This window comes from Marmota monax, unplaced genomic scaffold, assembly GCF_021218885.2.
Source record: "Marmota monax isolate L192 unplaced genomic scaffold, Marmota_monax_Labrador192_F-V1.1 WCK01_AAM20220418_F8-fsc01438, whole genome shotgun sequence".
NCBI lineage: Eukaryota > Metazoa > Chordata > Mammalia > Rodentia > Sciuridae > Marmota > Marmota monax.
Genome location: NW_026694684.1, coordinates 52,060 through 64,494, shown reverse-complemented (window position 1 = coordinate 64,494; position 12,435 = coordinate 52,060). Strand labels below are relative to the sequence as shown.

General features: G+C 42.0%; 1 protein-coding gene across 7 annotated transcripts in view; it reads right to left on the bottom strand.

Annotated features, from left to right (window-relative positions):
- Window positions 1-903: 903 nt before the first annotated feature.
- LOC124078559 (uncharacterized) overlaps window positions 904-12,435 on the bottom strand; it is a 51,614-nt gene continuing 40,082 nt past the window's right edge. For 3 of the 7 annotated variants that reach the window (XM_046423403.2, XM_058572371.1, XM_058572370.1), the window contains 3 exons: window positions 7,585-7,683; window positions 6,951-7,029; window positions 4,962-6,422 (listed from right to left, as the gene is read on the bottom strand). In XM_046423403.2, coding sequence (XP_046279359.2) covers window positions 6,190-6,422; window positions 6,951-7,029; window positions 7,585-7,683 — 411 coding nt within the window. In that variant the 3' untranslated portion in view covers window positions 4,962-6,189. Of the gene's footprint in view, window positions 3,520-3,739; window positions 4,926-4,961; window positions 6,423-6,950; window positions 7,030-7,584; window positions 7,684-12,435 lie in introns of those variants that run through there. The other 4 variants (XM_046423402.2, XM_046423405.2, XM_046423406.2 and 1 more) reach the window with 4 other exon arrangements.

Below are 12,435 nucleotides of genomic sequence, written 5' to 3'. Positions count from 1 at the left end.
TTGAACTGTGTGAAATAGCAATGATCATTTCCAGTTTGCAGATGAAGAGGCAGTAGTCTGGGGGAGGCTAAATGACTTGCCCAAGCACACACAACCAGGGGTCTTTCCTTGCTCTTCAACAAAGGTTGGGCCTTGTGGGGACATGAAAAGTGGGTCAAGGCTTTAGAGTATCATCAGAGGCTCCAATATAGAGACCAGGCAGCATGAATGGCCAGACAAAGGTTCCCTTGGTCATGGAGGTTCCATGATTGTAGCCTTAGCCATGGTGTTCTCAGGTCCTCTCCTCCCCTAGGATGCTGAAGAGGGAACCTCACTGGGTGGAGAGAGGTATCTCTCAGGGAGGGCCTCACATGGAGGAGTCTTTCCTCCCACTCCTTCTGATTCAGGGTCTTCTCAGTATTATCTGGAAAAGATGACAGCAATGGTGCCCACCAGATCAGAAGGCCCCAGTCAGGGAAAAAAGTACCAACATCAGAACATTCTACCTCTCATCTCACACTCACTACAACCCAGCAAGACAACTGCTAGCCCACTTCACAAGGCCCCAACAGGTTATGAGTGACATCCCAAAGGTCAGACACCCATAGCTGGTCAGTGTCAGAGCAAGGATGCAAACCTGAGTCTGTCTGAAAGCCTATCACACTCTCCCCTAATCCTCCACCAACATGAAGGAACAGTAGTCACTCTGGAACTCTATAGAGATACAGAACTCTGAACTAGAATTTGCATCACACATAACATCAACTAGGCGAAAAGCAGCTATTCTCACACTTCCTCAACCCTAACCAGATCCTTCCTATTCCTTGTGACTCAAACCCTTCTGGAGTCTCCCCCACTGCCCCAGCTCCATCCCTCCACCCTCCCAGCCCACCCCTCACCATCCAGGATCCGCAACATCTGGGGTATCTCCTTCTTCCAAACCTGGCCCACATCTGAGTTGATAACAGGATGCAGGGAAGTGATAGGATGCAAGGCATATAAGAGCCTTAAGGAGCTCACACCAAACTCCTTTTCTCTGTAAGGCTTCAGGGAGAGCAACTGAGAAACAAGAAAAGCAAACAGGAGGCAGAGAAAAGAATTTAAGGGAAGAGAAGGAAGAAAATTAGAATAAAACCACAGAAGGGTAGATCTGAAGCTGAGACCTTCCCCACTTGTTGAACATGTTCTCCAAAATGCCCTCAAATAAAACCTCTTCTGCCATGACTCCTGGGGGCCAAATTGGCCCATTACTCTGCTAAGACCCCACTGAATCTGTAGGTTCCTGTTGATATACTTATTACACTGATCTGTAATGACTAGATTATTGTCATTTGTCTCTCTCATTACAACTGTGAACACCTCAAAGGCAGGTCTATACCTGGTCCCTCCATCCCTCCAAATATTCATAATGTCTGTCACAGTGGTGAGCAGACAGGGATACAAAACACACTTATTGAGAAAAATGACATCCAGAAAGGCAGGTGCACTTATCCAAGGTCAACAGAAATAGGTTCGCCATTGAGCCACAGAGGAGACAGGTCAGGCATTTTGCATCTTACCTTCAGTTCCCAGGCTCCATGTCCTACCACTTAAGCTCCAGTTCCCTCTTCCATGCTCTTGGCCCAGACTGCATCTCCCAGGGACTGCCATGATCCTTGGCCTTACCTCTTTACTCCATATCCAGCATAACACTTAGAATAGAGTAATTCTCAAACTATTTAGGGATGACTAGATGGACGGACAGACAGATGAGTGATGGTGTGTGGATGAATAGATGGGGACAAGAATATTCATCCCAGCATCACTTACCACAAGATAGGTCAGTAGTTTCTGAGGGGAGACGACCTGGTCAGCAGAGAGGATAAAGGAAAGGTACAGAGTCAGTGCACTGGCAGCCACCATCAGAGCCACACAGGAGGAGAAAACGCAAAGTGGAGAGGGAGCATCAATGCCAGTGCATTGTCACAATGCTTGTGACATTTTTGACTCAGAAAAGGGAAAAAATCAAACAATATATTCAATTTAAAAATAAAAATAATAATGTGCTGAATGACACCCTTACCCCATCCCTAACTCCACCAGGACTACAGGTCAGAAATGGGGTAAGTCTCCAAATCAGGGCCAAGGAAAAACAAAGGATCAGGAATGCCTGTGGACTCATGACTTTATAATTAACCAACAGTGTTTTCACATCTTGACTCCGGTGCTTCAAAATAAAGACTAGTGGCAGGAAGAAACTGTGTCCAGGGCTGCTTCTCTTTCAGAGGAGGCCCCTTGTGGATCATAAGGGGCCAAGAGGTCTCAGGCTGCTGCCCCGACCCTCTGCTTTCTCACTCATGCCTGGACCAAGTCCCCACTGCAGCCTTACCCACATCATAGTTCTGCACCCCTCCCTCCTCCACCTGACACCCCCACAGGGTCTCAGCTGCCTTCCACCCCACCAGGCCTGTCCCAGCCAGGATGCTCACAGATGCCACATGTCCAGAGGCTGCCCCTCCCCTGTACTCACGCATGAGGTGGAAGCTGCTAAGGTAGGGGACCTGGCCCAGGGTCCGTGCCTTCAGAGCTATCTCTGTGGCTGCCTTACTCAGAGTCACAAAGGCCAAGATGTTGCTGGGATGACACACCAAGGTGATCAGTATGGGCAAGGACACCTGGCAAGGGACATGCCCAGAGCTTCAACACCAAGAGCAAGGCAGCCCCAATCATATATTCTCTAACCCATGATCTTGTATTCCTTTCCTGGTTTCCTAGAGGGGTATTTGAGATCTGTACATACACCTAGCATCCCTCCCATTCAACCATATTCTCTCTTCCTTCCCTAGCTCCTTCTCTCCCTCCCTTTTACCCTCTCTTCTTCCCCCTTTCAGCTGATATTAGTGAAATGTAACTGAGGTGCTGTTAAAATAACACTAGGAAGGAAATGATTACATAGAGGGGCTTTGTGAAATCTGGAACTGTGAGACTTTTAGTTGCCTTCATGGGGAAACATTCCAGATGCAGAAAAAAAAATGCTAATGGTAAGGAGACAAGAGCTTTTCAAGAGTGAGAAGGACTACAAATCCAGGGAGGAGCATAAATCACAACTGTTTTCCCTCCTGGCCCCTCTTCTCAGTTCTGATCTACGAGTCAGTGCCTAAAGGCAGCCATGAATACTTGGAGGTTCTGTGAGCATGCAGGGCACATGATCTCCCCTTTTATTACAGAAGGAGAGAGTGTGGTCCTGAGAGTAGTTTGCTCAAGACTCTACAACTAGAAACCAGAAGTGAGACTCAGACTCAGGCCTCCAGTCTTGCTGCCCAATGTCCTCCTTGTACTCTGCCAAGCTGCTTCTCAAAGGGGGCCCCAGCACCTGAGGGGAATAGATGGAGGTGGTGAGGAATGGGAAAGACAGAACAAGGAATAAGATGGAGGGGGAGTGGAAGATGGGGCAGAGTAGTGATCTGGAAGCCAGTAGAAGAGGAAAAAAAGCCCTTTGACCCCATTTAGCTTTACCATCTGTAGGATTTTGAAGCACATTATTCGAATATCCTCTTCATTCTGAGATAAGAAAAGGAAAAAGTTGAAATCTGAAGTCAATGTGAGGCCTTTACTGGCTTACTCCCTGATCAGGGTCCTAGGCACCGAAGCTCCTCCACATCTTGCCAGCTGTCCCTCCCTCTTCTTGCCCTGGTGTTTTTAACCCTGTCCTTTTTTTCTTTCTGCCTCCCTGAGGCTTGTTTCCCTTCGGTGCCCTCCCTTGCCTCTGGCCTCTACTCACTGAGGAGTTGGACAGGCTGAGCTTGATGAGGTAGTCAATGACAACGTTCCCCTGGGACAGGGTTAAGTAGTCATACTGGCTCAGGGTCTCAATGAAGTTCAGGAGGGCTCTACGCACCTGTGGGGGCACAGACCATCACATGGCAAGACTGGAAGTAATATCTCAGGGTGGCTGACAGGATCCCTCATGTTCCAGTGAGGACACAGAGGACCACTCCAGATCTCCCTACTCCAAATCTCCCTACTCAAATCTCTCTACTCCAAGCCCAGTGTGACTCTTCTGTTGACTCAATGGTCATGACAGACCACCTGCCAATGAACCTGACCACTTTAGTACTCTGTCCTGAAGTTTCAACCCACTTCAATTCTATCATCCTCCTATAGAATGCTAAGTACTTTTTGTCCCCAGAGACACTGAAAATGGCAGGAGTGTTAGGGAGGGGACGAATCTGAGTTCAGGAAGGTTCCTATGTTGTGGCCTTCCAAGGTAAAGCCAGGAATGAATCTATAACTCCTGACAGCCCAACCTAGGGATTTAGGCCTCTCTTTTTTAGGATAGTGTCATTATTCTCCACTTGCTACTCAAAACGACTGTCCCTGCTTCAGGCACCTCAGTGCTCTGTCCTGCTCAATCCAGAACTGGGAGTCTCTGCTGCTTCCAACCCTGGCAGTGGAGCTTGTTCAAAATACAGCTTGTCAGGATCCCACCCCAGACATGATATGGAGATTTCTCTCAAAACAAAACAGCAGTTGTGTGTTCTCAGGGGTCTAAATTAATGTCATTTAGAGCTGTGTCCCCACCACACTGGAGACACCACACTGCTGCCCACAGAAACAGTTCAGAAAAAGGCTGTTAAGTACTGCCCATTTCTCAACTCCTTCTCAGGCTCTGAAAAACTCCAATGTAACCCAAGGACAGAAGTCTGAGGACAGAACTGGACTGGCTGTGAGACCTTCCTCATTTCCCATCGCCCTCCCCCTCTCCATTTTATACCACCTTAAAGAATCAAGAAACCAATGGCCCTCCCAGTACAAACATTCATCCTCTGCTCAATGGCTTGAAATCCTCCTGTATCACGATGATGACAGAATTTATCACCTCACTCTGCAGTTTCTCTGTCTGGGACACTAGAGAAAACACATACATGCAGCTAGAGGTCAGCTTCCTCCCTCCTCCTCCTCTGTTTCTGGAGAAAGATAAGAAGACAAATGGGAAGAATTCCAGGCACAGTACTGGCCTCCAAGGCTAGGTGGAGTCTCCGAAGGCATCTCAGCCCTCCCTTGACTCCTAAGCACCCTGAAAATGATTAGCCTGGACTTAAAAGTGATCTGAAACAGTACTTTCATCCAGCTGGCATCTAAGCCCCATTCCTTCCAATCTTGCATGGCTAAACATACAAATTCACCTCCCCAGCCAAGCTGTTCTACCCCACCTCTTCCACCTCAACCTTTAGAACTTTGACCTTTGTTCTTTGAGGTAAATTCCCTCTCCTGATATACTGTTGCAATCTCCTTCCTTCTCTGTTTTCAGTGAAATCACCTATGTAAAGCCCATCCCAGCTACCCTGATAGATCCCTTCTCTGTATCCCTGTCATACCCTGCCAACCTTCATTTCAGTAATGGAGTACATACTGTCCTACATTACTTCCCAGTGGGAAAATCCTCATCTTCTCTGTTATTTTAGTCAGGTTTTTTGTCACTGTGACCACAAGATCTGACAAAAACATTTTTAGAGGAGAAAAAGTCTGTTTGGGGGTCAAGGTTTGGAAGTCTCAGTCCTTAGATTGCCGACTTCATAGCTCTGGGCCCCAGGTGAGGCAGAGAACATCATGGCAGAAGTGTGTGGCAAAGCAAAGCAGCTCAGGACATAGCAACAGAGGGCTGTGCAGTGGTGGGGGCGGGGGGTGGGGACATTGCTCTGTTCACCAGGAACAAAATATATATGCCAAAAACCTATCCCAGTGACCTACTTCTTCCAGCTACACACTACCTGCCTACAGTTATCAACCAGTTAATCCATCAGAGGATTAATGCACTGATAAGGTTAATGCTCTCCTAACAATCGTTTCACCTTTGAACTTTCTGGCATTGTTTTATACTCCATACCACCTGTTCAATAGTGAGTTTCTTGGGAACAGGAAATGTGTTTTATGTGTGCATTCTCAGTGCCTAGCACTGTGCTAAGCATACAGTGAAAGATTCATAAAACATTTGATAGGAGGGGAAACTCTCTCTTGGAAAATCATACATATACCACTCAAACCAATGGCATGGTAGCTGTTCTAAGCAGCTCACCTGTTTTCTCTTCAATCTTCACTAAAAAACACTGAAGATAGACATTACTTTTACATCCATTTTTGAAAATGAGGAAGTAGAGGTAGAGATTAAATGTAATCTGCCCAAGGTTGCACAGTTAGTAAGATGCAAAGCCAAGATTGAACACACTAAGTTTACTTTGAATTTAAAATCATCCTTTTAACTAATTCACTGGACAGTCTCCCTGAGAAAGGAGATCTCCTTCCTAGGAAAGACCAAGTCCTAAAGCCCCAGGACCATCCCCATTCCCACTCACCAACATGGAATACATCCCGGAAGACCTGAAGGGCTGACATAACCCTGGCTGGATCCTTGGATTCCATGGTCTTTCGTATTAAAGATACCATCTGATCATTGTACAACTTGGCTATTAGAAATACAAGGTAATCAAGGGTAAGTTTAAGTGGCAGTTATAAGGAGGAATAAATCATATTCACAGCAAACCCCATGACATGGGATGAATAAATTAGGGCCCATTACTATGAAGAAAAGAAGGCAGAAGAAAACAGACATTTGTCTAGGATTTGCCATGGAGATATTTTTCCTGAGCTACACCTTGTCCCTGTCCTACCAACCACCTGCCCCCCACAGATCAGCAGACCAATCATTCCCATCAGTGCTGTAATAATCACATTATTCTCTTCCTGAGCTGGAGCTCACCAATGGAGAAAGGGAATTGAATCCCAACTCCAGGGAATGGAATTGAAAAGAGTGGAGGAGAATCAAGGCCCATGCCCTTTCAGATTCATTAAATTCCAAAGCTTACATGATTAACTTTATATCTTATCTAAAAGGATGGAAGCACACACCCCCATGGGAACATGGGCTCCCACTCTAGTCCAGAGACAAAAGTGAGGACACACATACCTGGGGTGAAGGAAATGTGTTCACTTACTCAACAGGGAGAAAGCCCTCAGGGAAACATTGTGGTTCTGCACAGAATGAGGATCTGTGTTGGTGATTTTTTCACTCACCTATAGGAAAACCAAGGCCATCAGACCTGGAAGAACTGAAACTATCTCTACACATGGATGGGGAAACTGAGGCATTAAGCCATGAAAGTGTGGTATTTGGCAAGAAGGAAAACAAGAAGATACAACTCAGAAACATGCTTAGCTCCAGAGGGAAGACATCAGCCAACAAATTAATTCTCTGGAAGGTATCACCCTTTTCCAAATGTTCAGTTGTCTTCTTACTCTACTCCATAATACAGAAAGCCTGGCATTTCCCATAGGCATGATGGAGTGGCTTGAACCTTCTGCCCTTTTCTCAGATTTTAGGGGAAGCAACAAAGACCTGTCATCCTGGGAGACATACGATGTGCCCAATTTACCAACAAAGAATATCTTTTTCTGCAGCCAAAATCCAGGCATTTGCCTGCTTCAGGAAAGCCAAAGGTGTGAATAGCTACAGACACCACATGAAAGACACCTGTCATGTGGAGATGGTAACCTGCACTGGGGAAATCATCATCTCTAAAGAAGAGAGACAAGGCAAGTCCAGGATGCTCCCAGCCCCACAGCACTCACCAGCTTGAACAGCATGTCTGTAACATTTTCTATCTGTGACAGCAAGTTGACTCCTCCAGAGCCACTGAGAGTCAGAGCATCCAAGAGTTGACAAATACACTGTGTACATAAAGACAGTCAAGACAAGACTCCCAGCCTCTCCATAGACCCCAAATACTCTTTCCTCACATCTTCAAGGTCTAAATGGTGGTCTAAATGATCCTAATGTCACGTGGCCATTTTTGGACCTTTTCAGGGCAGGTTCAGGGTCTGTTTGTTCCAAAGCTAAATACTGTCATGACCCATCTTTTCACCTTACTTCCAGCACATTCCTCTTCCTCAGGCAACCACCGATCTACTGTCACTTATCTCTCCCATATTTTTAAATAAACTTCCAAAATTATTTTAATAGGACAAATTATTCTAATAGGCATGTAGGGTATTTCACTGTGATTTTAAATTCCCTAGTGTATAAATGAAGTCAGGTAATATGCCTGTACTCATTTGCCATCCCTGTATCTTCTGTTGTGAAGTATGTGTTCAAAGCTTTTATCTGTTTTTCTAGTTTTCTTGAGTTTTGAGAGTTCTTTATATATCCTAGATATATTTATGATTTTCTGTTATTTTTTCCTTCTCTGAAGCTGATCTCTTCATTCTGTTAATAGTATCTTTAAAGTTATTGCTTAAAATAACTTTTCTTTGAAGATACTACTCAAAATTCTACATGAAAACATAGGGAAATAGAACTTGAATTGCTCAAAGATAACTTAGCAAGAGTACTATAAAAATGATCCATAAAAGGAGAAAAATGAATAAACAATATTTTCCCCATGTTTTCATGTAGAATTTTGAGTTTGAGGGTTTACTGATTCATTTTGAGTTGATGTTTATGGCATGTAGTAGGACTTGAAGCTCATCTTTTTGCGTGCAGATCCCCAATGTTCCATTTGTTGAAGAGATTTTCCTTTCTCCAATTAATTGCCTTTATATCTTTGCCAAAAATGGAATAGTATTTTGTGTCATTCCATTGATCTATGTGTCTGTCTTGATGTCAATACCACACAATCTTCATTATTGTAGTTCTGTTATCCTTCTTTCTTGAAATTGTTTTGAGTATGTTGAGTTTTGTGCACTTCCATGTGAATTTTAGAATTTTAGAATTTCAGCTCATTTTTAAAAAGCCACTTGTGGGGCTGGGGTTGTGGCTCAGCAGTACAGCACTCACCTAGCACGTGTAAGGCACTGGGCTTGATCCTCGCACCACATAAAAATAAATAAATAAATAAAGGTATTGTGTCTTACCAGAACTTAAAAAAAAAATGCCACTTGGGATATTGGTCAGGATTGTGTAGAGTGCACATATTAATCTGGGAATAATTGACATATTAGCAATATTGACTCTTCTGATCCACAAACATACCACATTTCCATTTACTTTAAACTTAGCAATGGTTTGTAGTTAATAATGAACAGATCTTTAAAATTCATTTACTTTTAAAAAATTATTTCAAAGATTTATTTTTATGTGTTCCATATTTTTATGTATATGTTCATGTTTCCTGAAAATATAGCTGCATATCTTCCTTTCCAATGCATAGGCCAATTAGGTCCAATTGCTGGATAGTGTTGTTCCAATTTTTTGTATGCTTACTGGTTATCCACTTGTTCTATCAGTTATTAAAAAGATGTTAAAATTTATGATTATGGATTTGTCTACTACTTCTAGCCATTCTATTAGTGTTCCCCTAATGTATCTTAAAGTTTTATTATCAAGTTCACAAACATTTAGAATTTTTATGTGTTCTTGATTCATTTATCATTATGAAATGAATTTTTATTCCCTGTTTTCTTTGTTGTGAATTCTACTCTGAATTTTTTTTTTTGAGATGAGTTTTCACAATACCAATCTGGCCACCAACTCCCGAGTTCAAGAGATTCTTCTGCCTCAGCCTCCCAACTAGCTGGGATTACAGATATATGCCACCACACCCAGCTATGGATCCTTCTTTCCTAACAAGACATAAATTACAACCAGAGTCCGTGTGTGTGTGTGTGTGTGTGTATATACATGTGAGTGTTTGTGTGCACTTCATGCATGCTACACTCTACCATTGAGCTATTCCCCCATTCATTCATTTAGACAAGATTATTTATTGAAACAAGGTATTGCTCTATTGCCCATGCTGATCTCAATCTCCTGGGTTCAAGTGATCCTTCTGCCTCAGTTTCTAAAGTTTCTAAAGTGGAACTACATATATGCACCACCTAGTCCAAACAAGACTTCTTAATCTAAGGACTAGGGATGAGCTTCAGAGAGTCTGTACACAAAATTCTATTTAAATGTGTCTTTCATCTGTATCTCAAAGAGGTCTGAGTCACAAAGCAGGTTGAGAACTGCTTACCCAAAGTTGAATGCAACCTGTGCTCTTCAGTTCTTCTGGGTACATTGTAAAACATGACTATATCCCAGTTCCTGTGCCATCTCTTTTGGGCTCTCTAGGAACTGATGACATCAAGAGTCTGAGGAATATGATGATGGGAATATTTCCATCAAGGAAATATTTCCCAGGAACAAGAATAACTTGATCTCACTTCATGAGAATAATCACCTTCTCATCTACACCAAATGTCATACAGCAACTGGCCCAGAAAAGGATTCTATGCTTATACTGGTTCCTCTGCCTTGAATCGCTTCCCTGACCTTGTCTGTCTTGTGAATGTCCATTTTGTTCCCTTTTTTTAATGCACTTATTCTCCATCATGTCAGATTAGGCCCCGACTTCCTTAATAAGACCCTACAGAGCAAGAATTAAAATCAAGAATCAACAAATGGGATGAATTCAAACTAAAAAGCTACTTCTCAAAAGAAACAATCAGTGAGGTGAATAGAGAGCCTACATCTTGAGAGCAAATTTTTACCACTCACACATCAGATAGAGTACTGATCTCTAGGATATATAAAGAACTCAAAAAGCTAAACATAAAAAATGTAGCCCAATCAATAAATGGGCCAAGGAACTGAACAGACACTTCTCAGAAGATGATACACAATCAATCAACAAATATATAAAAAAATGTTCATCTCTAGCAATTAGAGAAATGCAAATCAAAAGTACTCTAAGATTTAATCTCACTCCAGTCAGAATGACAGCTATTAAGAATACAACAACAATAAGCGTTGGAGAAGACGTAGGAGGAAAAGCACACTCACACATTGCTGGTGGGACTACAAATTGGTGCAGCCAATATGGAAAGCAGTATGGAGATTCCTTGGAAAACTGGGAATGGAATCACCATTTGACCCAGCTATCCCACTCCTCAGTCTATACTCAAAGGACTTAAAAACAGGGACACAGCCACATTAATGTTTATAGCAGCACAATTCACAATAACTGAACTGTGGAACCAACTTAGATATCCCTCAGTAGATGAATGAATAAAGAAAATGTGGTATATATATTCACAATGAAATATTATTCAGCATTAAAAGAGAATAAAATCATGGCATTTGCAGGTAAATGGATGAAATTGGAGAATATAATGCTAAGTGAAGCTAGCCAATCCCCCCAAAAAAACAAATGCTGAAAGTTTTCTCTGCTATAAGGAGGGCTGGTTCATAATGGGGTTGGGGGTCAGGGGCATGGGAGGATTAGATGAACTCTACGTAGGGCAAAGGAGAGAGAGGGGAAGGCATGGGGGCAGGAAAGATGGTAGAATGAAGTGATGTGACATCATTACCCTAAGAACATGCATGAAGACACAAATGGCATAACTCTACTTTGTGTACAACCAGAGATATGAAAAATTATGCTGTATATGTGTAATATGAATTGTGATGCATTCTGCTATTATATATAACAAATTAAAATTAAAATTAAAAAATGCCTACACTTTTTTTTGCTGGGTTTCTTTTATTTATTTATTTATTTTTAAGTTTTAGTAGATGGACATGATAATTTTATTTTTATGTGGTGTTGAGGATCAAACCCAGTGCTTCATGTGTGTTAGGCAAGCACTCTACCACTGAGCCACAACCCCAGCCCCGTCTTTTTTTTTTAATTGACAAAAATTGTATATGCTATGGTATGCAACATGGATGTTTTGTAATGTCTACACTGTGGAATGGCTAAATTGAGCAAATTAATATATGCACAATATGCTTATTTTTTCTGGTAAAAACACTTAAAAAATCTACTCTGCCATTTCAGAAATACATTACTATTTATATATGTATATATTGTCACCATGTCATGCAATAATCTCTTTGAACTTTTTCCTTCTGTCTAAATGACATTTTGTGCCTTTGACTAATATCTCCCAGATTACCTCTGACAACCACTATTCTGCTCTGTATGAGTTCAACTTCTTTAGAGTCCACATATGATATCATGTGATATTTATCTTTCTGTGCTTGGTTTGCTTTGTGAAATGTCTTCTTGGTTTATCCCTTTTGCCACAAATGACAGGATTTCCTTTTTCCAAGGTTGAATAATATTCCACTTGCTATAATATATACCATATTTTCTTTACCTACTCATCTGCTGACACATAGGTTGATCCATATCTTAACTATTATGAATAATGCTATGACAAACATGGAGTGCACCTTAGAAAAAACTTTTAACTTTTCACCACTGAGTATGATAGTAGCTACAAACTTGTCATATATGTTATTTATTTATGTATATTCCTTATATACCTAGTTTTGAGAGTTTTTAATCATGTAAAAACATTCAATTTTGTCACATGCTTTTTCTACATCTATTGAGATGATAATAGGTTTTTGTCCATTTTGTTAACATGTGCTGCATCCTGTTATGTTGAACCATCCTTGCCTCCCTGAGAATGGTGAATAATTCTTTTAAAATACTG